We start from the raw sequence: 25949 nt of genomic DNA on the forward strand, positions 1-25949 counted from the left end.
TTTGCTAAGTCGTGACACAGAATTGGATACAGAGCAGACCCACTTCTACAGGTCACTGCCTGCTTTGCTTTAATAAAAGCAGATATATTTGCTTCTCCTCACTGAGAAAGCATTATTTGAAGCTATGTTTCCTCCTAACTTACAAAATACTGTTTGAAGCCATGTTTTATTCTAAGTTCTTCCACCCCAGTCTTTCTGTGGGATGCAAGAGCTGACAGATTGTGGTGGGGGTTGGCTGTGGGCTGGCACTTGTCCCTGAGGGAGGGATGTGGGGTGTAGCAATGGCACCTCTGAGGCGTTTTCAGGATGGAATAGTCCACACTTGGGCTTCTCAATTTCTGCGAGCAACCATGACTTTCAGCACTGAAATTGCTAGCAGGAAAAATTAGGGAGGAAAAGGAAAGGGAAGGCGGCTCCTTGGAAGGCAGTGAGCAGTCCCAGGGCACAGCACAACTTCTTGTGGGAGGGCAGAGCAAGAGCAGGTTCAGGTGGTAGAAACAGCCTTCTGCGGCTTCCCATTTCGTTATCAAATAGTGTTACAACAAACAGAACAAAATACCGCCCGTCTGCCTGGCTCCCCCCATCGCTGTGCGTCACCCAGGCCTTACGCACGGATGTGACGTTGCAGCTGGTGCAAAAGACACCAACCTCATCTCTCTTCAGCTCCTGTCGACTGACGTGAAACTTAGTTCCTGGATCTCTTTCATTTCCCTGCTGAGGTCCTGAGCAGGGAAGGAAGCCAGCCAAAAGCTGCGCCTGTAAGTAGCCCTTTTTGTGACAGCAGGAGGGTGGGTGCTTACCCTCCGCACAAGCACAGCCCGGACACCTCACCTGGATTACTTTCATTTCATCATCAACAGAATGTACAAGGGAATGCCTCAGAAATCCTGCAACTACAAATTCATTTATTCACTCATAGCAGCACGCTGCTTGTTCTCGTTTAGTTAAAAGAAAGGACTAACTAAACGCTGTTAACAACAAAATATATTTCATAATCTAGCAGAACTCTTTGCCTGCATCATACCTTTTTTTTTTTAGCTGCTTAGTACAGCTGAACAGCTTCTTCACTTTCTGTAAAAAACAGCTGCCAAAAGACCACGCTGACAGAAAGGGGTTTTTTGGTAAAAGAAATGTTATGAAATAATTTACATGCACTCCCCACCGTTTAAAAGCGTGTATCTTTAACTCTCAGGGCATACTCGTCATTCTTAAGACCAGCAAATATGAAGACTAATGAATCACAACCCGTTATCATCAGGAAGTCTATCTATTCAGCCATATTTTGAATATAACTAAATAGTAACTACAACAAAACTTACCTGAACTCTGTTAAAAATTTTAAAATTAACAGCAGTATTAAATTTAATAAAATTAAAAATTTAAAATTAAAAAAAACTATTAAAAAACTTTAAAATTAACTCAGGTCATTTGTTACTCATAATTGATGCAGAATAAAACAATTTCCAGTATCTGTTTCATGTACTGCTGGAAGGCACCTAGATACTACACTGGTGACCACAAAACAAAAAGTATTCATTTTAAAAAGCGTCCCCATATTTATGTACCTATTTTGTTTTTTATTTAACCCAGGCCCCATTTTTAGCAGAATATGCATCCATAAATCCCTCAGGTTGTCACAGAACCCACAAAAAGATGAACAACGGTAACACAGATTGTTGAAAGGAAAGCTTTATTCAGTATTTTCATATAAACTCCACTTCAAGAGCCTGCAATATTCTATAATCGCAACCAAGAAGCTGTTAAAGAGAAACCAGCTTGTTCAACTTTGCAGACAATACTTATAAACTGAAACAAGTGCTTTTCAATCACCCACTGTTTTTTACTGTATCTTCAGTTAAGCAAGCCATTAAAACCCACTGCCTTCAGCTTGTGGTCTGTATTACGCCATGTGCTGTTTTTTTTACAGAGACCATTTCTTTTACAGTTAAAATCAAACCTGCGTTTGCTAACACTCTCTGGAAATCCTCGGGCAAATTTAGGCTTTTTCAGATTATTATTTGCAACACTTTTTGCTTTGTACGGAAACTTTAATTCAAGCTCTATCCCAAAACATTTCACAAAGCTAAATTTGTTAATCACACAAATGGTTAACACGATTTCTACGTTCAATAATTTAGTAGGTAGAAGGTAAAGAGGACTTAAGAGGTAGATACAAGAGAGACTGAAGAGAGAGGCTGACAAAACAGAACCAAAGGGTTGCTGCAGCAGACAGCGGAAGGTATGCAGACAGCTTTCGTACCGACAAGCAAAAGGATTTAAGGGCTGCAAACCCTGTAGGAGGAATGGAATGAAATCTGTCTCAAGAAAATGAATTATCAAGGAAATCAAAAGAGCACATGTAGTCAGTCTTGAAATAGCTTGCGTGTTTGAAAATAGGCAAAGTTGTACTTCTTCAGGGCATGACGCACAGAGGCAGCAGAAGTGCTCAGCATAAGCTGGGATCTGGAGACACGGTGGCCTACATAAGACAACGTGAAGCTTTCTGAAGGTCTCAGTAGAGCAGGGGATAATTATGGTGGAGGTGGGTGCTAGAAACGCGGCACAACGGTGATACCGAGATTTGCATATATAGGGGTACTGGAGGAAGACAGTTTGAGGAAGACCGCAATAATAAGAAAAGTACTAAAAAAGGGAGGCACAACGCAAAAAGCAAATAAAGGAAACCAAACAGCATGAAACAGTTTTTTACTCCCTTTCTGAGATGCCACAATTTACACTGAAATAACATCTTTTTTCAGGGCAGGGGATGACGCTTTTATACACGCACAGGTTAGTGAATTTAACTTAGATCGATGTCGTGACCAGCCCTACCACTCCTACACCCGAATACTGGGACTGGATGATGCTGCATCACAGATTCTGTCTATGAGGTTCAAACAAAAAGCAAACTTTACCCTATTGTGGAATTCTGAATTTCAATCTACAGATTCCCAGGTGAAGGGTTGCGATTCACCTTAGCCTAAATAGGAACAAGGTTTGTTCTATAACCTGGGTCCAGTTGAGCAGGTCTCTGCCCAGCTGCTGGAATAACAAATGCCCAACAAAATATGTTTTTTCTTAGTATATGCAATACATTTGCTGCTAAAAGCATCACCAACTTTAAGCATGCCCTGCTGTAAAAACACGCACACCAAAGACAAGCATCCTGCACTGGGAAGCTGTCTTTCCAAACGAACAAAGATGAGTCAAGGAAAGAAAAATAGAGAGCAAAGAAAGACTCACTCAAAACCACACAAATCATCATCAGAAATTGCAATGACTCCCCCTTTTCTCTCGACTCTCCTTCTCATATTGCTAATAATGTCTACGACAGCTTATAAAACCAAGGATGTCTTGGTTTAATATGTCTCGCTCAAGGAGCTTGCCATAAAAGCAGGCAAGCAGACAAAAACACGCTGCATCATAGAAAGTGAATTAATCAGAAAACAAAAAACTCTTCTGAAAACACTGTTCTGGAACAGTAAAAGGAACATTCCTTTGTCAGAAGCCACGGCAGCCCAAGGAAGGATTAGCAGATGAGGAGTGTAACTGTGGTAATACCTGGGGGATTCCTATGGCAAATTCCAAAGGCAGATTTTGCAGGGAGATAGCACAGAAGGGCGAGAGACCTGTGCAGCACAGATGTCCTGGAACAGCAGCGTCTGCCTTAAATCTCACACAAGACTATTTTTGTATAGAAAATACTTGGTTTAGATACACATTAAGGAAATGGAATGACAACATGGTGCAAAATTAAACAGTGGCTTTGGATAGATCAAATTTGATTCAGTTGGCCCTTAGAATTTACCCTTAAGGACAAAGAATAAACTGGTCTCTCCTCAAACTGACTTTCAGAGGTAGTGGGGAGCGAAGCGCTGGATTTGTTTGTGAAATGCAGCCTTTAGATGTCACATCAGCAAAAGCAAGCATGTGGTATTTAAACCAACTGTACTAGCAGTGAGAAAAGAAAACATTTAATCTTTTTTCCTAATATTTTGGTTTGTCTGTTTGACACAGTACTTGACAAAGGCCTTTGGTTCATATTACGACTGATTAACAGTTGTAATTGTTCTTCAAGGAAACAAGTTTTGAACACTTTTATTTTCAGATGTTTTTAAAACATCTGCTCAAGCAATTTAGTTACAGCTACCTTAAATCAATGCCTATGACCACTTCAATGTGACTAAACATTTCAAAGGAAAGACGCTAGTGTATTTTGGGAACCTTAGTAAAAGAGGAAAGATGTCTTCCTCAGAGGCTATTAAAAGTGGAGCCTACAAAAAGACTAAAGTATTGTATAAAACTACTAAGAAACAATACAATCAATTTACAGAGATCATACAGAAATGTATATACTTCAGGCTTGGAGTAACACAAGCAGGATAAGTACAGCAGTACAAACTGAATTTGTAAGGAAAAAAAACTGCTTGAAAAGAAAGCATGATCAGCTGTTAACTCTGCAGCTGGCAATGGCAAAGGAGTAGAAAGAGCTGGTTGTACTGGTGGATCACAGGGCACCTACGGCAGACAGCACGATGCAGTCATGTGAAAGGCAAATGTGATTTAGGAACATTATCAAAGGAACATTATCAAAAGTTACTTGTGGCCTTCATCTTCCTTGAACATAGAATCTAGGGAAACTCGGGCTGGAACAGATGAAGAGAAGTGCTGGTGGGGCACTGAAGGTCCTGTCACACAAGGACGCTTTATGTGATTCCGAAAAGATGTGATGGATTCAAGAGGAAAAAAAAGCTACTTAGCTGAAATAAGTACCATTACTTGTGTAAATTGGGAGGAAATTAGTTTAAACTGGTCACAAACACACAGAAGCTTCAAATTAGAGCAGGCTCCTAGCTGCAAGAATAAGAACAAAACCCGAAAATCTGTTTTTTAGGAAACATGACAACCTCTCCTTGGCATAAAGGACATTTCTGTTCTAGCCTTGCATGTGAGGTCTTTCACGCGGAGTACACGTTGTATTTTCCTGCATCTGTGACTGTGGTAACACCCAGCACACATCCTGCATCTCTAAATGGCAATCCAGGGCTAGATATTACAGGAATTCTCAAAACAAACATCAGAAGAAATACAACTACCCTGATGAAGCCAAAGAAACACACAGGATTAAATTCAACACTTAATTCTCTTCTACACATAACGAAAATATAACAGAGTAGAAAAAAGGTCTTCAGCCTCTTTTTCTATACATGATAAACCAGATTCTCTGTCTTGCGCTCCTTTCTCTGCTGATCTGACAGATTAACAGTCATTCACAGTTACCAACTCTTACTTTGCTGCAGCTGGACTCTGACAACTAGTTGTCTTAAGTGCATCCTCTGTTTTTGATCAAGATTCTCCTGAACAAAACACCGTGAGCTTTAGGAACAGAGGCATATTTTTTTGTGGATTAATGATTTGAACCTTTATGGTCCATTGTTTGATACCTAGAGAAGCAATTAATGTAGCTGTATTTATTCTTATGCAGCCAGTGAATCCTGATGGTGCTAAATGAAGACCAATCCAAGCAAGTGAAGAAATCAAATCCACATTCCTCAAGAAAATGCCCAAGCCATCTTGGACAGTACAGCCACAAGCTCTGCTTATTCATCTTTTGTCTTCCTCTCCTATGCTACTGAGAATGATGAAGCTTCAATACAGTTAGCTCCTCTCAGCTTAGCGAACACTACTGACTATTCAATACACTCCTCTTACCAACAGACAAACCCCATCAACCTCAAAAAGGGTGCTGTATACTGTAGCAGGGCCAGGTCTTTGGAATGTACTTTCATGAAAATGTCAGGCAATTGGTTTTTTACAAGGAAAGAGACAAAAAAAAAAAAAAAAAAAAAGGCCAAAAAAAAGAAAACCTGGTATGTGAAAAGAAGGAACGATTCAAATAGAGACAACAGTAAAGCAAAATACAACAGGAAAGACACCACAGAAATATCTACTCCAGCAGGGGTGGCACTGGTGCTGTTATTGAAAGTTAAGATTCATCAGGTTTAAATCTTCTGCAGAGGTTTAATACATTTATCATGCATGTACACAAATAATTTTGTAGAACATCTTTTGGAATGAGTGGCACTGATGTGACTCACTCTGCTAAAAACAGCTTTTAAATGATCAGCTTGAAATGTTGGCAGTCTCACCACCTACTCTTTTGCAAGCGAAAGGTTAGTAAGCACAATATTTTTACTCATTAGTAGGGAAACTACTACACACAAACTATCTTGGGGGATGATTTTACTGTCTGGTACATGCCATTGATCCAGTTCCTCTGTAAAAATAAGGATCTCCATCATTTTTGCCAGATTAAGGATTATTATATTCTCCCATAGTTAGAAAAGGAGTAAAAAACCTTACATAATGTATTTAGAACAGCATTCACAGAGCAAATTGAACTTAGATGGCATGGTAAAAATAAAAAATATATTTACAATATTGCATAAGTAATATAACACAAACTTCCATTCCAATATCACTCACATCAAAATAAAAAAATATGACAACTCACATATGTTTTAATACCTATAAATCCTTAATTTCTACCCAACATTTTCTTTATAAAAGCCTGTTTAAAATATTAAACTTTTGATTCACTCTAGCTTAAACAGAATCTAAAATGATTTGCTTAGTACTACTGATCACTTAGTCTTTGTCTTAAGTTTCTAGATTTTCCATTTTCAAATTTCCTCTTTTTAAATGTTGGCACCCCTTCTGTAAGGTCTCCCAGGGAGGTGACTGTCTTCTCTTTAAATATCACTGTTGCATCTTCTGGAACCTCTAGCACTGGAGGTGGTGGTACATTGTCACTCTCTGTACTAGGAAGCTCCAGGTCCACTTTTTCACTGTGAGAAGACAGGAAAACATGAAAGGGTTAATCTACATGGAGAAAGCAACACGCTGTACTGCAGACAATATTATCCATATTTAATTGTCACAGCAGCTTTGGGCTAGATGCAGTCTTCTAGCCAAGATCATCATCATGATGGGACCAAGAAAAGAACAGAACACACGTTCTTTGTTTCTTCTGCGTGGGCTGCCATAAAGAGTAAAAAACTAGGACCTCATTCTGTACAGAGCTTACAGCATGGCCCAAGCACTCATCATCTAAGCCATCCTGCAAAAGACAACAGAGCTGTGTGTATGAATTTAAGAAAGACAGCAGCCAGTGAGTAATTAACAATGGTTCACGGACAAAATACTATTGAGTGTTCTGCCGCAAGTGTCCATCCTTGAGGGCGTGCATGACAGAACAGAGAACAGGTTACCAAATCAGCCAGAGACCCCAAGCTGGGGGAAGCAGTTTTGCAGAACAAGAGCAGAGCTAACACTGATATGAACAAATCAAAGACATGGTCTCGTAATGACCAATCAGTTTTAAGGGTTTTAAAGGTTTACGCAGTTTTAAAGGTTAAGCAAACCACTGTGTTCTACAAGGACAACCTGCGGCACAAACATACGATGGGGAACAACCGAACGGTTCACAGAAAATGATCTAAATCACAAGCCCATTAGGAATCACACCAGCATAATGCTGCTGCAAAAAGATACACATCATATTCCTGGCCAATCCATACAAGAAATCTTTCAGTACTACTGAGCGTTAGTCTGATGCCAGCTCGTGTACCATACCTAGTTTCAGGTCCTGTGCTTCAGGGAAGACACAGATCAGCTCAAGCACGCAACCAAGAGCCATGAGAATGACTGCAAGCCAAGCAAGTCAAGAAAATGCAACTGTTACAGTATTGCTAAAATGTAAACCTCCTGAAAGTGGCTGGCACTGTGCCTAGTTTCAATTAAAAGTAAATAACAAACAGCTGCATTTTTTTTATTTACACGTGGGTGTATCTCAAGCCTGTGTGTAAATGTACAGAATGATCTATAAGGTTCAGTAGCTGAAAGCACTTCTTATGGGACACTGCTTTCCAAAAACCTGAAAGAATTTATCAGCTCTGAAGTGAAGGCAAAGTTAGCTGGTCCAATACAGTAGGTGTTATGAGAACATTATAATCTCCAAGGAAGCGTATCAGTTCTCAGTTTAGTTCAACCAATGTATCCACTGAATAATTTAGAACTAAAATGCTGGAGAATGGGGTGAGTATGAGGGACAAAGACTCACTGGTGTCATCCTCTGAAACCTAATTTATTCAGACTCCTAGAGGGCCCCACAAGGAAAAGCTGGACATGAAAGCATGCTTCACAAAAAACCAGAAAGAGCCATCTCAGGCATTATGCAGTAAAACGAAACAAAACAAACCTCCTGATCAGATGCATGTGATGAAAACACCTGTAGTACATTGGTTGGACATGGGAGAGAGAGAGACAGCTTCCAGATTTAAAATTGGCATAGCTACATTACACGTTTTATCTTTCATCTCCTTAGTTAAATCATTACAGAAAGCATCTCTCACATTATAGGAGCCTCCAGGACTTACCCACAGTGACAACAGAAAAGGTTGTAGTGGATTTTGGTTCGGTTTTACTTAACTTTGTTTTGAAATGATAGAAATTAGGGAAGAAGAAAAACAGTTGAACCAGGAGTTTTTTACGGCAATTACGGGTGGAAGTAAGACAAAAAAAATTGAAGTCTTTTAGGCTGTGTCCTTCAAGTGAACAGTTAGAATTAGTACATCACAAAGTGAGAAATAATGCACTGCTTGTGGAAGTAACTCAGTCAAACCTATCAGGCTTAGGTAGAAATTGCTTGGAGTCTAAAAAAGCATACTCATTATATCAGCAACTATTGATCCCACAGGGAAGGAACTGAAAGCAATGCTAACCTAGTACAGTCAACATATGATTGCTGGTGGTCCTAGAAGACCAAGATAGATCTTAGCTCAACTAATTACTCATCAGAAAGAAACAGAACTTAGCTGGGAAGCTGGAGGCCCTGAGAAAGCTGCCTATGCTGTTCCAAGGCTGAAAGCAGTTGAAAAAAGAGCCACAAGAGCTCCTGAGGCAGCTGAACTAGACTGTTGAAGGAGACAATGTTAGGGAACATAACTACATTTAAACAGTTCATATTCAGCCTCTGAGAAAAATGATGGATGACAACGATCCTTTAAATGACTTCACTTTGTACTCATGGTGAGCTTCTACACCAAGACCAAAACAGCACCACTATCCACCACAGAGAGCTATGACTTAAAATAATCACTGTGGAATTAACTGTATTTGGGCTATGTTTTCCATCACTGCTGTGCTAATTCTGCCAGAATTCAGAAGAAAAAGCTTCAGCTCTTGAAAACAAGTTTTCTGGAAACAAGTATTACCACAGTAACTATAGTATAAAGATCCTCACCATGGTTCTTTTTCTTCTTCTTCTTCCACTGCTTTAATTGCTTTCCATTTTCCATAAGGGTTAGGTGCATCACTAGAGGTTTCTTGGGAAGCTGAAGTACTCTCCTCTTCATTTACAGTTTCTTCTGGCTTCACTTCTCGCCATTTCCCATAAGGACTTAACTTTTTAGCTCTGGGAGATCTTTTCTTTTCCTCTGATCCTTCACCATTATCTCCTTTCCTCTAAAGAGGAAAAAACCCACCTTAAGCAAAAATGCCTAAATAAAAACACAATGTAGCTTTATTTTACATCTTTTATTTGCTATTATCTACTATTCATACTTTTCAACCAAGAGTAACTTGAAACAATAAACTCCTAAAGTAATACAATATTTAAATTTTTTTCCTTGAGATTTCATCACATACAGAGTTGGAAAAAAACCCTTAAAATGTTACGAAAAGTTAAAGCTGGAAAATCCTATCTATCACGGCTGAAGTTAGCAAGGAGAAGCCAATACAAACTTATGTAAAAGCAAAGCTTAGCACGTGTTTAGAAAAAAAAAAAAAGGAAAAAAGAGGCAAAAATTCACATACAGCTTTCTGCGCAAGCAGATACACACACTTTACAGCTAACACCTGGTAATAGTTTATAATGATGCCCAGTGATACAAAAATACGTATTTTAGAATTAACACTTGTCTATTAATACATTTTTATTTAAACTGTCTCTGCCTGATCTGAACTACCAGTTTCAGAAAAACCATTTGACCCTAACAGAGCCATAATCATACCCTTTATCTTGTTTTAAATCTGAAGACAAGAATTTATAGTTGACAAAGATTTTGTACTATGAGCTGCCAATGTTTTTCTCAGTTAATAAGGAAACTACAACCATTTCAGACATTTTCAGTCAAAAGCATTCTCTGAAGGTCTCTTGGCAGTCACATTTACCAATAAAGGTTTGAAGACACCCTCACACTGAAATCCAAACCATTTTGTGGATTATTTCAGAGAGATAACAGTGACCTTTCTCAGAAAACATCGCATTTCTGGCAGAATTAAAGCTGCTTCTGGTGGGCTGAAGGAAAGATCATGCTTTCTATTCTGGAACAGTGCCACTAATGGGCCAAATAATTAAATATAGATTCATTTTACTATTAAAACAAGTGTAAACATCTCCTTTCAGTCATACAGTTTAACCTCATTACAATGAGTACAGCCTGTCGCAGGAGGTAAAAGATAAATCATCTTACACTAGAAAATTAATACTGTACGTAAAATAAATCTGAAGAGAAAACCTACCTTGAAATTTGTTTCTGAACTCTGTGCTTCATTTTCACTGTCTTCTGAGTCTGATTCAGATGCTTTGGAATCTGTTTCTGCAAGCTCTTCAGAATGCTTGTCACGTTGACTCTTCTCATTTGAAGATGAAACAAAACCAGCCGGCTTATCCCATGTGGATACTGTCCAAGATATTTGAACAACCGCATTATTTATGTTTCTAATTCTGATCTGTTATTGCTTTGACAACATTACCTTACAGAATCAGTACTGCCTTATGCAAAAATACAGCAAATAATTCAGCGCAAGGCTTTTGCCTTTGTTCAGTATGTTTGTTTTAATAAACATAATCAGAAAGATAACATTTCACTTCCTAGCAGAGAGACAGTCATGACAGCCGAGTCCACTGTTGATAAAGCTTGTTTTAATTAGTGTTTAAGAAAAATATCATCCACGGCAAACTACGGTTCACAAGACTGTGGCTCCTCTCATCCTTACACAGGACAGACAAATTGCCCTCTAGAGGTGCCTATTTGATTTGAGTTGTCCATTAATTACAAAGACAGGATAAGGTGAAGAATGCTAACTGCAAGCCTCAGGTCTCCGGGCAGACAACCCCCTTGCCTGTGATACTTGGCTCAGTAACATTAGATCTCTAATTAAAGAGCTCTGAAGCAAACAAAGAAATAAAAACATGAATCTGAAAAGTTATGAAAGCATGTACAGTATATGACCTTATTTTCAATTAAAAGGTCGTATTTCTGAGATTTCAATAAAAGTTGACTCAGTGGTCTTAAAACTGGTTTTAAAAACAGTAAGGTAAGAGTACACTGATTTTCAATCTATTATTTTATATAAGCTTACATGTATAATAAAACTACTATTTTTCCAATTATTTTTATCTGTTTCCAAAGAAATCTCTAACTGAAAACAACTCTGTGAGTATGTACCTAGATGTATCTTGAAGAAAAAAAGGTGCAATAAACTGGCAAGAAGTGACTTTGCATGAACAGAAAAGTCTCTTAAGGGTACTGCTGTCATCTGCCTTTAGACTAGTAACTGACAAAGTTCATGTTCCCAGGTGCCACGTATAGCCAGTGGAGTAAGGTGCGGCCTTCCAAAGCATGGCTTGTAGTGCTAAGCCTAGAGATATTGGTCTCTTAAGTTACATGCCTGAGACGAGACACTACAACTATCTCCCTTAGTTAAAAACTCGTCTTGTCTTCATTGGCGTTAACAAAACTGACAAATAATTCTCAAGTATTTCCGAGGCACTTACAGTTATACAAAAGTAATGGATCACTTTAAAATCTCACAAACCAAAATTTTACCAAATACGATGATTACAAAGACATTCTTCACAAGTGTCATATGTCCATGAAGCACTTTAAAAAATAACACAACCAAAGGCAAATAATGTATCCGAACTTAGAATGCAATGTTTAAAAATAACCAGCATCTCCTTTCCCTTTCAAAAGAAGAAATCAAATAATCTGGGCAGGGGAGTGGCATGTTAAAAAAACTAAAAGGTTTGTGGGTTTTTTTTTTTTAATTCTTGGTATCGTTAGGAGCACCACTTCATACCCATCAGCAGAAGGAAATCTCATAGCTAGCATGAAATCACTTGCTCTACGGAGAGGCATCACTGACCTTAAAATGTATTCAGATTTAGAAAACAGATGCTTATTCTGAGGGAGTTACCATGAAGTTCCCCATGCAGGGAAAAAAAACAGGTAAAAGAATGAGGAGGCAAGATTCTGGACTCTCTTACTAATGCTATGTCAGCAAGAGGAAAAGTTTAATAGATTCTTATTCAGTCCTACAGGCTTGTCAAAATAAAGCCCTGCCTCTTTCTGGTTTCCAAATTACAATTTCAATATCTATGTAGAAAAGGAGAATCCGTCGTTTATAGTTGCAAGTTGAACATCTAAAACAACCTATGAAGTGCAAATGCATACACACTGACAATACAGCTACAATGGCAGCACCGACTTAAGCAACAAGCGTATTTCAAATAAAGTAGCAGCTTAAAAAATACAAAACTTAGTAACAGCCTTAAAATGCAGTTATTTGCAAAACCAAATGCTTCTCTGAAAATCCTCTCCTCTGAAACAGAGCTTAGGTGGAAAATAAGCTCTCCTTACCTCCTGTCTGCGTGTTATAGTAATAGGTATGACCATCTTCAGTGACACCTTCTACCCACTCCACTGCCTAAGAGAAAGATACAGGAGCTACTTAAAAAACTTTTAAGGACCAGCCAAAGCATCACTTATAAGACCATTCAACCCTTGAGTATTTTTTGTTCTTGATAATTTTAGTGTTTTAAAGCCTGAACCCCTACAGTTGTTAGAAAGTATTCCCTTTGACTCAAATGAGATTGAATTGCTTAACTTACAATACTGCAAATGCACATACACAGTTTTTTTCAGTGGCTAATTAGTACGAAGCAGTACTGTAAGTGTTGTCATACAATGAAAATTATTATACAGGCCATTATTTTACATGTTCTTGATTTTCCAAGGTATTCACCCTGAGACTGTAATTTCCTGTTTGTGTCATTGTTTTTAGTAGAGATTGATAAAAATTTTTTAGAAGACTCAGAGTTTTGTGAGGGCTACAGAAAACCAATACCAATAAATATGATCACAAATTAAAGATAAACAAACAAACAAAAACTCTAAAATTTATCCCAAAAAAGATCTTCAGCAAAAATAACTGAAGAATCAAACTTTGCAGGAATGTGTGCCAATGAATTTACTTCTTTAGTAAAGCACAAATTTCAGCAAACCACTGTTTTTCCCTACTGATTAATAAATTTGGCAGAAGTTGCTGGTACATCTTTGAGGACGTGTAATTAAAGATGTTTCGCAGAATCAGCCCCAACTAGACGATCAGTCATTACCCATGACTTAACATCTTAAGAACCCAATTTCCATCAACACGTAAATGTACAACTACTTCACTGCTCTGCCCACTACTAATACTGCCCACTCCTCTGTATTAGGCAGAACATCTATGGAGCTTCACCATACATTATTTTTGCATTAATATCTATCTGTGTGTATACAGACACACATCTAGACAGGCTTTTGTACACACATATCTATACATCTGCTTAATACTCTATTAAAACTTTGGTGTTTTTTCAAAAAGCACAACAAAATCAGAAGTTATGTTTCTTGCACCCTTTCTGTAAACAGAAAAAATTGTACCAGCAGGTTTAGAGCAGGGAAAAGCAAGAAAGCCTTCAGTGAGCAAGTTTCCTCAAGGTTTTGCTCTCAAGTTTCGGTGTGCTAGTTTCAATAAAAGAAGCAGAAGGAAAATTTACGTTATGTAAGTAGAAAGAGGACAAAAACATAGTTTTAAGTATAACCTGTCCTTTTTGCTGAGTTAGACCTCGTTCTTCAAGGTTTTCAGTTGATAATCTGACACTAGGCAGAGTATCCTACTACCTGCATGCTAACAAGCAAGATGTCAATCCAGCTGAAGTTACAGGTAGTCTTTCACATGCCTTTTCATTACCATTTTCTCCACCTCTTACAAAGTTTAAGCAGCAAGCTAATGTGCTGTAAAACAAGGAGGCCCTGTGAATCTTGCTTGCACTACGTATTGCAAGCATGCCCTTTTATTTCTGGGCAGTGAGTCCTTCTTAGAGATCTGGAATGTTCCCCATATCTTTAGCTCAGACTAAATAAGGGAGCAATCAAATGCTTGTTTTTAGCAATAGCAAAAATAACTCAAGACACCACAAAGTCACTGGGCAGGGTGAGGGAGGAATGGCAAAATACAGCCATGTGGCATTAGAGAGATATCTGAGGCCAAAGGTGTGTGTTTATGATATAGCTGAGATGAGCTAACTTCAAATTGCTGCCAAGAATGAAGCTCCTCTCCTCCATCTGCTCTCCCCACACTGGCATTTTTCTGATTACCCAGGAAGCTCATGACAAGGGAATAAGCCTACAAAACACTAACCTAAACTCTTTGCTCCCTGAACTAGTTCACTGTCAGGGCAAATATGCACCAAGGACCATACAAGCTTAGTCACAGGACCACTTTTTTCAGTGGAAGGCTACAGTAAGACTGGCTTATGAATATTGCAAAGCTACATGCTGATTGAAAAGATTAAGTTGAAGTGCTGGTTAACAAGTTGTGCAAACCCTCAGGATAAAGGAATCGGAAAGCCAGAGTTGCATGTGATGGGCAGCTCTCACACAAAGTGTGCAGTGTCTTAGGAACAAACACTGGATGGCAAAAGCCTGCATTTTTTACATAAAACACTGCCCTAACAAGAGATGGAGTACAGACATGACGTCATGTACTTTGTGAATTGATTCAATTGCCTAAAAATATACACAATTATAACCATTTTCTCCTCTGACTGCAACTAAACCAGTATCAAGCATAGGCTACCTTCTGAGAGGGGCCAAGATTGTTTCAGAATGTCAGGCACTCTGAAAAAGCCAGGCTTTTTTGGTCTCTAACATAAAATTCAACATTAGCAAACAAAATTGACTTTAATTTATACTGTACTTATGACATCTATCTTGAAAATGGGGAAACAGATCACTTCACAGGAGTGTCGTAGAAATCCTGTTTTTAATGTTGTGAAGCACAAAAATCCTGGAGTGGTAAGCATCTGGGGAAAGTCCATTAATCATTAGAAGAAATATAACTGTCTTTGGACTATTCTGCAAGTTTTCCTGTGCTTTAAATAAGGACAATAAAGTAATATGCTAAAAGGTTGCTTGCACGTTGTTTCCGTGACCGTAAGAATCCTTTGAAAAAGACAAATTATTACATAACTGTATCCTAAAGCAAACACAAAAAACAGGCATTCTTTTTTTATAATTATCTGGACAATGCAATCTCCATGTTTCTTAAGACAAAGGAGTCTTAACTATTTCAAATGTCTAAGACTTATTTTTTAATTACATTCAATCACAAAAGGATGAACAGAATTTATTCATAATTTCTGAAAAGCTTTCAGTTTTATGGGCATCAAAAAAGTATATTCTGTAAAAATACAAATGACACTATCACTTCTGTTCCCATGATAAACAAAGCAGCCAAGAAAAGATTTGTATAGTAAAATTTCAGTTTTCATCAAGGATATCATAAAACATTCTATATAGCCAAATTATGTTTTCCTAAGCTTACTAAGAGCAAACAATTAATCTTCTGCAATTAGAAGACGTGCAAATTGCTTACCTTTTTTTTTCTGGTAACTGTTTACAAGGACACAGAAAAGTAATAGTATTTGATTACCGTTTTTGAGTTTTGAGAGCTGCCTTGGAATCCTTTAGGTTTCTCCCACTGCGATTCTTGAAAAAACAAAACCACATTTTACCTATCATTCAATCCTGTGTGTGTTTCATAATCTTTACAAAAAACAGATCTAAAGGATATGACACTGATGTATGCACACATACAAATGAGTAATACAGATACATCTTATTGGAATATACATCATCCTTGATCAAACTATGGTATGAACAATAAACTGAAGTACCATAATTACAGTTGGCTTTTACCGGGACTAACCACCTTCCAGACTCTATTAAACTATGGCTGATACAGAGACACTGGAATTTTGGTACAGAAAAGACGCTTGTTTTTTGAAATGGTAGCACAGGCCAGAAGAACCGAAACACACAAGATTTTTACCTTTTGGAAGTTATCTTGTATGAGGAAAGACTACAGTAAATACTAATGTCAATCCTTAAATTTGTAAGAAACTGTAATATTCTCAGTAATCATAAAAGAGGGTTACTTTTACGCTCTAAAGCAGATCAAACACATAGCTCCTCAACCAAAATCAGTTAGATAAATCCTGTGAATGTGGAAAGAAACAACCAGACAGCAATCCATAACTGCTCTCATTTACTTGGGCACAATCAATTTATTCACATTCCTCATCAGAAAGCTTCTTTAGGAAGAACACAGCTATCTTTTGTATACCTAACCTGTGAAAGGCTAAACATTTCAAGAAACTGTGGAATTACTGCATTCTTCCATTATTAGCAAACAGCAAAAGCAGTCTGAAGTTCTGGATGCCTAAGTCTTGAACATTAAATATCTAAACTCCATCTAACTGTTCACGTTTGAATTACTAGCTTACTACTGAAAGAGCTAAAGAGTAAAGAAGTGCAGGTAGTCTTTTCTTACTTATCTCCAATAACTATATCTGCATTCGCTCCTCACTACTTTTTACCTCCTGTTCTTGTGTTGTAGTAGTATGTGTAACCTTCAGGAGAAAGTCCTTGTACCCACTCCTTTGTTTCAATTTTTGGTGGCATTGAGGCATCCTGAGGTGTCTTGTTTTTCTTTTCTTTCTTTTCCTTCTTTTCCTTCTTCTCCTTCTTTTCTTTCTTTCCTTTAGTTTCCACTGTGTTACTCTGTGTTTTACTCTGTGTCGAACTGGGACCTACATCATCTTAAAGAAAACAATACTCCCTTTTAAAAAGAGCAATAATCTGAGCTTAACTATTAGTCACTCTTGAGCAACAGCAAACAGGAAATTTTGTTCTTATGAGTATTTTCACTCAATAGTATTACACTCAAAGCAGGTAAACTTAAAAAGATTATGTTCAAAGAGTCTTGCACTGTAGCAGTACTATAGAGTCCTAAGAAAGTTTAAGTATCAAAAGATGAATAACAAGAGAAAAACTCTAAGGACCAATGACCTCTAACTAAACAACAGCAAAAAAGAAACTAGAAGAGTTATGAAAAAGATGGCTTCTACAGGAGCTTGAATCTACAAACTGTTTTTAAAGGCTAATATGTCTTCGCACAGACAGAGCAAAGATACTTGCTGAACTGCAAGATGAGTAGGAGATTCTTATCTCCCCTGTTTGACACTGGTGGAAACACAACCTCTCATACTCAATAGGAATTTTTGTCTCCAACTGGCAAAGTGAAACTTAAAATCAACGAAGGGAAGCTACACAGCTGATTCAAAGGACCAACTAAAGCCTATTTTTTGTTATCACTGTTTAATTTTTCTACTCCAAATCGGATTGTTCCATGCAGCAGAGGATACTGTAGCTTCTACTTAAGAAAAAACTTTCCTATTCAATATTCTTTCAATTCTGTCTTTAATCTTCTGGCAGTTATATGAACTACCTGGCTTAATTCCAAGCCTTTTCAAATCCTCTTGATATGCTTTCATTGCAGCCTCCTCCATTGCTGCAAATTCTTTTGACATGTTTTCTTCTTCTTTTGCTTTTTCCAAGCTTTTCTTTTTAATCTAAAACAAAACAAGAACACAAAGAGAATAAATTAAACAAATCTGATAATGAAAGACATTAAAAATAAGCATCTGTGCAAATAAGATATTTGAGTTACCTCACTAATTCTATTTGCCACATTTTCTTTATGATTCTTTCCTCTTTCATGAAACTCAATGCTCTTCAAAGTGAGAAAAAAAACAAGAAAAATAATACATATTATACAATTTTAATTTATTTATTTTTAATTAAGTTAAAATTCAGTTACACTAAACTTAGTTAAACAGCCTGAATATATCCTGTTCTGAAAACACAACCAACACTACAGCTATAAAATGACTACAGGAATTCAGGGACACTGAGAAACTATCAAGATAGAAATCATGAAAAAATCAGTAACACTCCAAAATGGTATCACAAAATTTCATAGTCTGTTATTTATAAGATTTAATATTTTTCAAATAATACTGTTCAGCACACATATTAGCAACAAGTAACAGGGAGACTGGGCTCTCTCTCTATGCTATCCTTCCAAATATCATACTTTGATTCTTGTTTTACCCTCTCTGTTTTCACGCAAACTTTTAAAAACCATATGGTTTATTTAGTGTTCCAAATACTAGCTACAGTCCTTAGATTATGCTACACCCCACAGATATCTTACGAACTTAAATTAGTCTGCAGGTCCAGAAATCGGGGGCGGGGGCGGAGGAGCAAAGTGGGAGAGTTGGGTAACTAAGAACAGAACAATCTCCAAGAAAAAAGGTGCCAAAGACTGAAGCCAGTAGGAACTGCAAGGAATTCAGCTCTACAGATAAAACAGTGGAAGTCCTCATGCCTCATGTGGTACTCGCTAAAAACATCTGACCTCACTTAGGTGTTCAGAAGTTAGATGCCTAAGGCTGGCCCAGTAACCTTAGAATTTATTTGCATGAACTGATGAGCAGAGGATGCACACCCAGGGGACAAGTCATCTCATTTAAAGACAGATTTTGTAAGTTACCCAAATCCCCCCCTTTAATGTGTATTTCTTTTCACTGACTACAAGAAGAAACCTAAACCAATTAGCTCCCACTCATCATTCTGAACTCCAGATCAAGTCCAGCTCTAGGACTACCCCTGGCATTAAGTCAGGAATGAAAAACTTATTTCTAAGTAAGAAACTAATGGGTCTAAAGTCTACAAAAGGCATCTGCAAGTCAGGAACACCTTTCTGTAACCCTGTAACGTTTCTGTATGAAATGAAAGAAATGCGCTTTAAAGCTCAGCGCAATGGCTATACCAGGCCTACCATATAAAACAGTACGTATGCCAGGTTTTGCTTTCTATTTGCATATGAAGGCTAGGAACTGCCGCAGACAAAGTTTCAAGACAGATCAACCGTTAAATTACAGGACTTGCAAAAAAAGCAGGGTCAGGTATTTCAGTTCTCATCTGTACTGCCAAGTACAACAGCACACAGCATCTTGTATGCAGGCATACGGTGCTCACAAAATACATTCTAAATATTACAGGTATAACAAAGGCATTTTTAAAAAAACAAATGTCATGCATCAATAGATTAGTATGAAAAATGATGTTAAAAGCCTGTAATTCAGATTTCTAGTGTTTCAAAATCATTGACATAGTATGGTAGACCATCGTACAGGTCTGTTGTCTGCTATCCAGCACTTGCAGTAATCACAGAACTTTTTTGGTTGCGATTTCCAGTAATCGGCCCTGAGGAGAGAAAAAAAAAAAAAGTATAATCTGAAACAATAATCAAAGCGACAGGTTAGTATACATACATATACATAGCTTCAGAAACCAAATTCAGTCTTCTTCACATGACAAAGGACTAAGAGTTCATTTTTCTTTTTTTTTTTAAAAAAAAAAAGTATGGAAAACAAGCAAGAGCAGCTATATTGACTACTATGTCCCATAAAGCACAGTTCAGTATTAGGGCTGTGCCCATCTGACCCCCAGACTGCAAAATTTTTACAGTGGAGGTGATGGTGTAAGAATCAAACTACAAGACAAAGCAAGCCAGAGTGAAACATACCGCTCTAGATATCCCAATTAAACACAGAACTGTCAGAAAAGTGCAACTTGCACTATTTTTCATAAAAATGCATACTATAAATGTTTCTAAGTGTAAAACTTCAGATTTAATGTCAGAGTCTACTCTAGATACTGTACACAGCTTAGCAACACAAAAGTGCGGTTCTGGACATGAGCTACTGTGGAGAATCGTAGAACAGATTCTGACCTGTGGGTCACAGGCACAGTAAATTGGATGTTTCAGTGTAAAAGTTAATTTCTGATGTAAATTTTCAGTGTAAAAATGTATTTCTGAACCATGCAATTTAGGTAAGTTGCACATGTGTAACCAAATTTGGTGAAAATTCTTCAGAGCTCAAAAGTTAGTACATAAAAGTATTTAATGATAAAACAAACAACCCCTCCAATGGTTGTTTCTTCATGAAAACCCTCCTTCCAATGCCAGATGAGGCTTGTGCAGAAATAATTCCATTTCTCATTGGCTTGCAGCAACAGATGCAATGCTTTGGTTCAACAGAACACATTCCAGCAATGGAATTCTATGTTCTTAAGTTAAAATGAAAAAGAATGAGGGGTGAAAACAAAAACAATTCAAGATTACACTGAGAACATTAAAAAAAGGTCAGTCCAAAAAACGAATCTTTGCCTTCTGTCTGCATCAGTGTATGGAGTTCAAGGAAAATAATTCCTGACACTTTTATTCAAGAAAAACAAAACTTTTGCCATGCACAACAATAGCCCCTTCAATCCTTATGATACATGTGAGCAGATCCTTAGTAACAGAAAGACTTGATCAATTCAACTCTTGAAATTTAAGCAGGAATCAAAATACACTCTTCCTACCAGTGCTTAATGTAAAAATATAGCTTCCAAAAGGCATGATTATTTAGAAGTGTCAGTACAAAGGATATGCTCTGCAAAAATACATCAACCTATAAGCAATACTGTGTTAACAATGCACTGCTTTTCAAGACATTTTCTGGAAAGCTAGAAAGAAGCAACTAGGCGTTCCTTGATTTAAACAGAAATCCGGTCATCCCTAAATAGTATACTTTAAAACTGGGTGATTACTTAGTCACACATTTAACTAAAAGACTTTTGAGATTTATATATCAAAACATACTAGGGCCAAAGCCTGGGAAATTGAATACTCTGGCTGTAAAACCACTGAGTGGAAGGAAGAAATCCAGAGCTCAGAAATACCTTGAGGCCCTTCTTCCTATTTGAGCTATAGCTCCTAAATAGTCTCCACATCCTACAATATCATCGAAGATAAAGTTCCAGCTAAAACTTGGGTTAACCTTCCAAAGGAATGGACCAGTTCTGACAGAAAACATAAATTGTGAAAGCCTCACTGTATGTTTCAGATGTGTAAGAACATCCGCATATTTCCAACTTTAACCTAACAGAGCTGGCTCTCTCTCTTCAGCAGAATCAAGTGTAAGTGCTAAAATTAAGACTGTACAGCTGCACCCACCAAAAGCCAAGATCTGAGAGTGCAATGAGCTGTATTTTCACAGCTAAATTTCCCACTTATTTCTTTCCTAAACATAAACACTACTGGACGTCACATCTGCTGCAAACCACTGTAGCTACACATGGAGTAATAGTCTGGAGACCCAGAGGGGACACCTGGGCCTTAAGTACAAATCCAAGCCTTCGTAACAGAAGCCTTTTGCCTTCATCTCCTATTGGTTTTGCTAAAGATTGGAGCTGGCACTCTGTTATTACATATAAAATAAATGTAAATGATACTCTGTGCAGAAAACCTGATATCCTGGAAACCTTAAATACTGCATTTCATGATTAATGAAGTTAACTGTGAATTACGGTCCCAACTCTGTGACTTATGAGCATGAGGAGTGTTATATGCTAAGTAATTATCTTAAAAGATTTTCCACTTGACTTCATAACACTCAAAAAACCAGCAAGCTCTACTGAAATATCCACCGAGTAACACCTGCCATTGCAACAATGGTGGAGCCTGCAAAGCACCAACAGTGCTGCAAACCAAAGAGTAGCGTTTGGGAAGAAGGAGCAACTGAAGCAAGACCCCACTTCATCAAGATGCTAAAGGTGCTTCACAGGCTTTGATCAGAAAGCTGAAAGTTAATCCAGATCGATGTCAATGTTTAAGTACATGATTATTTTATTAATCTGCCAAATACAGGCTTGAGAGTAGATGCTGTTGAAGTGGTACAGAGGTCTTTTATACTTGAACAATTGTGTACATATCAAGGGAAACATAGTTATTTTAAAAAGCCACTGCAGTCAAAACGGTACAGCTTTTAAGACTCCTTATCTTCTGCCTGTGCTTGCATCAGTAAAATTAAGGCTGATTCTTGTTTGCAGCTTTACAGCTCGGCCAACCTGCTCAGGACCAGAAAGTTTACCAGCCAGCCAACACCACCACAACCATCTTTCTTCCTTTCACTAAAGCAAGAGAGACAGTCATAGACTCAGGTTGGAAGGGACCTTAAAGATCATCTAGTTTTAACCCTCACTGCCAGTCCAGAGTGCATCAAGTCTGGCTTGTCCAGCTTTGCAGGGCTGCGCAAGTCAGCTTGGCAACTGGCTACTGTGCACACAGGGAACAGAGCAGCACCAGTACAGATGGGTACCAGGCAACTTCTGGACAAACTGCTGTAAACTTTCAGCCAGTGTTGGAAATCCTGTACCAACTTGCAAGAAATTTGTGTGTCCTGAAGAACAGTGATTTTCTTTCATCTTTTACTGGTCAAACCACTCAGGGGCAGAATGTGCAACAGTTCAGAGGGCTAAAGGGGAATGAGGGAAAAAGAGGCAGTGAACATCAAACTGTTTTCTTGAAACTTTAATGAAATTACAAACTTTTTGCTGTGAACAGCTGTGCAGTGCAAACAGTGTCAATGTTTAAACCATCTTCAGATTTCTGAGATTAATTTAAAACTTCAGGGGGAGCGAGAAGATGGCAAAGAACAAGTAGCAACTCTGCATTAACAATGCCTGCCACATTTGCCATTTCAAAAGATAGGAAAACACTGAAACTCAGAAGACAACTCTGAAACTCAGGCATTTTTACCTGGCATAATTCATTTCTTGAGCCAAAAGAGTAACTCAGCCTGTGCTGCAGTGACCAGGTGACACATTCCAGCACATGAACTGCAAGTCTGGGAGCACACAGTGGACGGGTTCTGTCAACAATGTTCAGAAAGTAACCTACAGAGTAACTCCAGCAGTGGGTCCAGGGACCCGAACCATCAACCTACAAGCTGCTTTTCCTCACAGGTTATGGTATTATTGTTTTAACAGGTGGTGTCGTCAGCTTTTCTTACACAGGGAAGCTTAAGAAACCCTCACAGAGAAGCTATATTCAGCTGAGACCACTTTGTCAAACTTTAAACCTTGAGACTGGGCTGGCAGCTTTTGTTCCTACCACACACTGGCTGAAATTAAAAGAGGCAAGGAGAGAAGAAACAACTGTTTCAGGTGGCTCTGAACACAAGAGAAAAAAAGAATTTGGCTGTGCAAACAAAATCTTTCTGGAAAGAAACAAAATCTGGAAGCATTTGCTTTGACTAGCTCTGTTATAAAACATCAGTCTTGAAATTTGGCAGATGTGGGGGGGTTGTATCTGTCCAAATTATAAGCCTTTAGGGGGTAAAAACCACCATATGCATGCTCAGCAGGTTTTGAGATTTTTTTTTTGTTTTAGTATCTACAACCTCTGAAGACTTTACAGAAAGTTAGCATCTTACAGCTTTCTGCAGGCTGGAGCACTGAACAGCTTGTGCATGCATCCTCATATTGAATACAGGTGTGCAAAGTAAACTATATACAGATTCAAGTTCTTGACTACAGAATGAAATCAATTCAGAGCAGCTATTGTGGCTGCTCTGTAACAGCCACACAACAGGACACAGTATTCAGAAACAGTAATAAATTCTATTTGGGAATACTGTGTATTTCTAGAAAGTAAAATAATAATTCTGTAATGGAAAGAAGTAGAAAGACAAAAGAAAAAATCCCCACATATATTTCACAACAGACCCTCCTCTACATGGAAAACCATTCCAGAACAGCTAATTCTAATTCAAATATCCCAGTATTGGTAAGACCTAAGAATGCAACACTAAAATCAGGAGGGGAGGCGGCCAAAAAGGAAAAGGTTTTCCAGTACTGTGAAAGTAGGTCCCAGCGCTACGGCCCTAACGACACATGCTCCCAAAGAATTCACAGCAACTCCATTCATTCATACCGCACAAATCTTAGCCTAAAAACTCTTATGAGAGGCATAGCCTTAATTTCTATTTTTTTTAAAATGGTATTTAAAAATAAGGACTCAAGAAAACAGCATCCCTAACACACCAAGTACATGGGGCTGTCCTACCTACTCTCAGCTTGTTGGCCTTCTAATATACCACAGAATATATGCCTGTATGTGGGCTCCCACAGAGTAGTACTGGATGGGAGTTTCATCCACATGAAGCAGGGCTGTTCTCTGAAGAGTTTTGTTCTTCTGGCCTTCAAGCTGATTATATTTTTGACAATCCTTCCATAAACTCGAATTTACAACCCAAGTGGCTGCTTCTTTTTATTACTATATTAGCCCCCTCTGAACAACATACAAATCATAATATCCTGCAAGACAATCTGAGCGGTGAGCAGAGTCTGCAGAAGCTGCCCAGTCTGACCTGTATTGGTGCTGAAGCTCATTTGCATGGATCTGCTTTGCCAGATCTCCTTTCTAAATAGTAAATTACATAACTTCAGAAGTAATCCTACAAATATTTTTAACAATGCACAAAAGCACACAAGAATATCAGGGCAGGCAGTGTTCCACATGTATGGAGCAACAATGGCCTTCATTTCCCCTAACTTCAATTGTCTGAAAAGTGAGATGCTGAGTTGTCCAAGTTCTCCATGTCAATAGACAGAGATTATAATTTCCAAAATCGGTATCTGAGAAGCAAATGTAACTCTATGGGTGTGTGTTTCTTCCTTATACAGGGAACCTAAAGCAAACTGCCCCAGTCAGCCTTCCAAAGTTAAGTATCTGGAGTCAGGGATATCTACTGAGAGCAGAGGTCTGCTGCTGTAGATGCAGCAGGAGGATATGGGCTATTTCAGGAAGAATGTGATAAGAATTAGAAGAGAGGAAAAAAACAGAAACGTAAATTGGGTCAGGAGGCTGTTCAGGTATAATTTTAGCAATAACTAAAATTAAGAACACTGCTGTAATGTAGTATCAGACAGCAAGACAGGCTCACACAACCTAACCATCAAAAACTTCCCCAGAGAAAGATCTCTGACAAAATTTTTGATCAGGTTAAGAATTTATTTTCTTTTTTCAGCAGAGAAGTCAGGATATCTTGAAAACTAACAGACATGAGCAAATACCATTCGTATGACATTCTCAATAGAGACCAAAGCTTAGATATTTTTTTAATCCCCCCAAACGTGGTCACGTATTAACACAGTTTTCCAATTAATTTGCAAATTAAACACTTAAAAAAGACGGAGATGGCCAGCAAAACCAAGGCACTGAGGCCTTCCCCCGCGCGGTTCACCCAGAACCAGAGGCGCCGAAGGAGGCGCCGGGGCGGGGGGCAGGGGGACAGGCACCCCCCGCAGCGCTCCCCGCTGCGGGCCGCAGGGCGCCCGGTAGGCGGGAGGCGAGGCCGCCCGGCGTGTCTGCGAGAGATAAGGGGCCGAAAGCGCAGCACAAACAACCGGGGGGGTGGGTAAGCCGGACTGGAGCAGAGGGGCCGGAGCGAGAGGGTAGTAACTGGGTCAACGAGGCAGGGGCCGCGGCCGCAGGTGGGCACAGCCGCAGCCCGGCCGCCCGGAGGCCTCCGCACGGCCTGCGGGCACCCGGGGCCCGACCCCGGCCACCGGAGCCCCCGCCCCGCCGGCCCTGCCCGACCCCGGCCGCCGGGGCGGAGGGGCCGCCCGCGGAGCACGGCCGCCCCCGCCCGCTCCCTCCCGGCCCCCGGCACTCACATCGTCGCGTCCCCGGGAGCGCCGCCGCACCGCGCCGGTCCCCTCCGCTCGCCGCCAGCCGCGCCGCGCCGCTGAGGGCGGGCCGGGGCGGGGGCAGGGAGCGCAGCGACGGTAGCCGGGAGGGCTCAATCCGCGCTC

At 39.0% G+C, this 25949-nt stretch overlaps 1 protein-coding gene across 1 annotated transcript; it reads right to left on the reverse strand.

Moving 5' to 3' along the window:
• Window positions 1–1673: 1673 nt before the first annotated feature.
• Window positions 1674–25919, reverse strand: WBP4 (WW domain binding protein 4). The gene is made up of 10 exons (XM_037376253.1): window positions 25812–25919; window positions 19436–19508; window positions 17908–17970; window positions 17686–17809; window positions 16775–16996; window positions 15829–15884; window positions 12708–12774; window positions 10585–10745; window positions 9305–9525; window positions 1674–6848 (listed from the first exon to the last, which is right to left on the reverse strand). Coding segments are annotated over exons 1-10 (1200 nt in total). The 5' UTR covers window positions 25814–25919; the 3' UTR covers window positions 1674–6637.
• Window positions 25920–25949: the final 30 nt, after the last annotated feature.

Source organism: Falco rusticolus, chromosome 2 (assembly GCF_015220075.1).
Source record: "Falco rusticolus isolate bFalRus1 chromosome 2, bFalRus1.pri, whole genome shotgun sequence".
Taxonomy (NCBI): domain Eukaryota; kingdom Metazoa; phylum Chordata; class Aves; order Falconiformes; family Falconidae; genus Falco; species Falco rusticolus.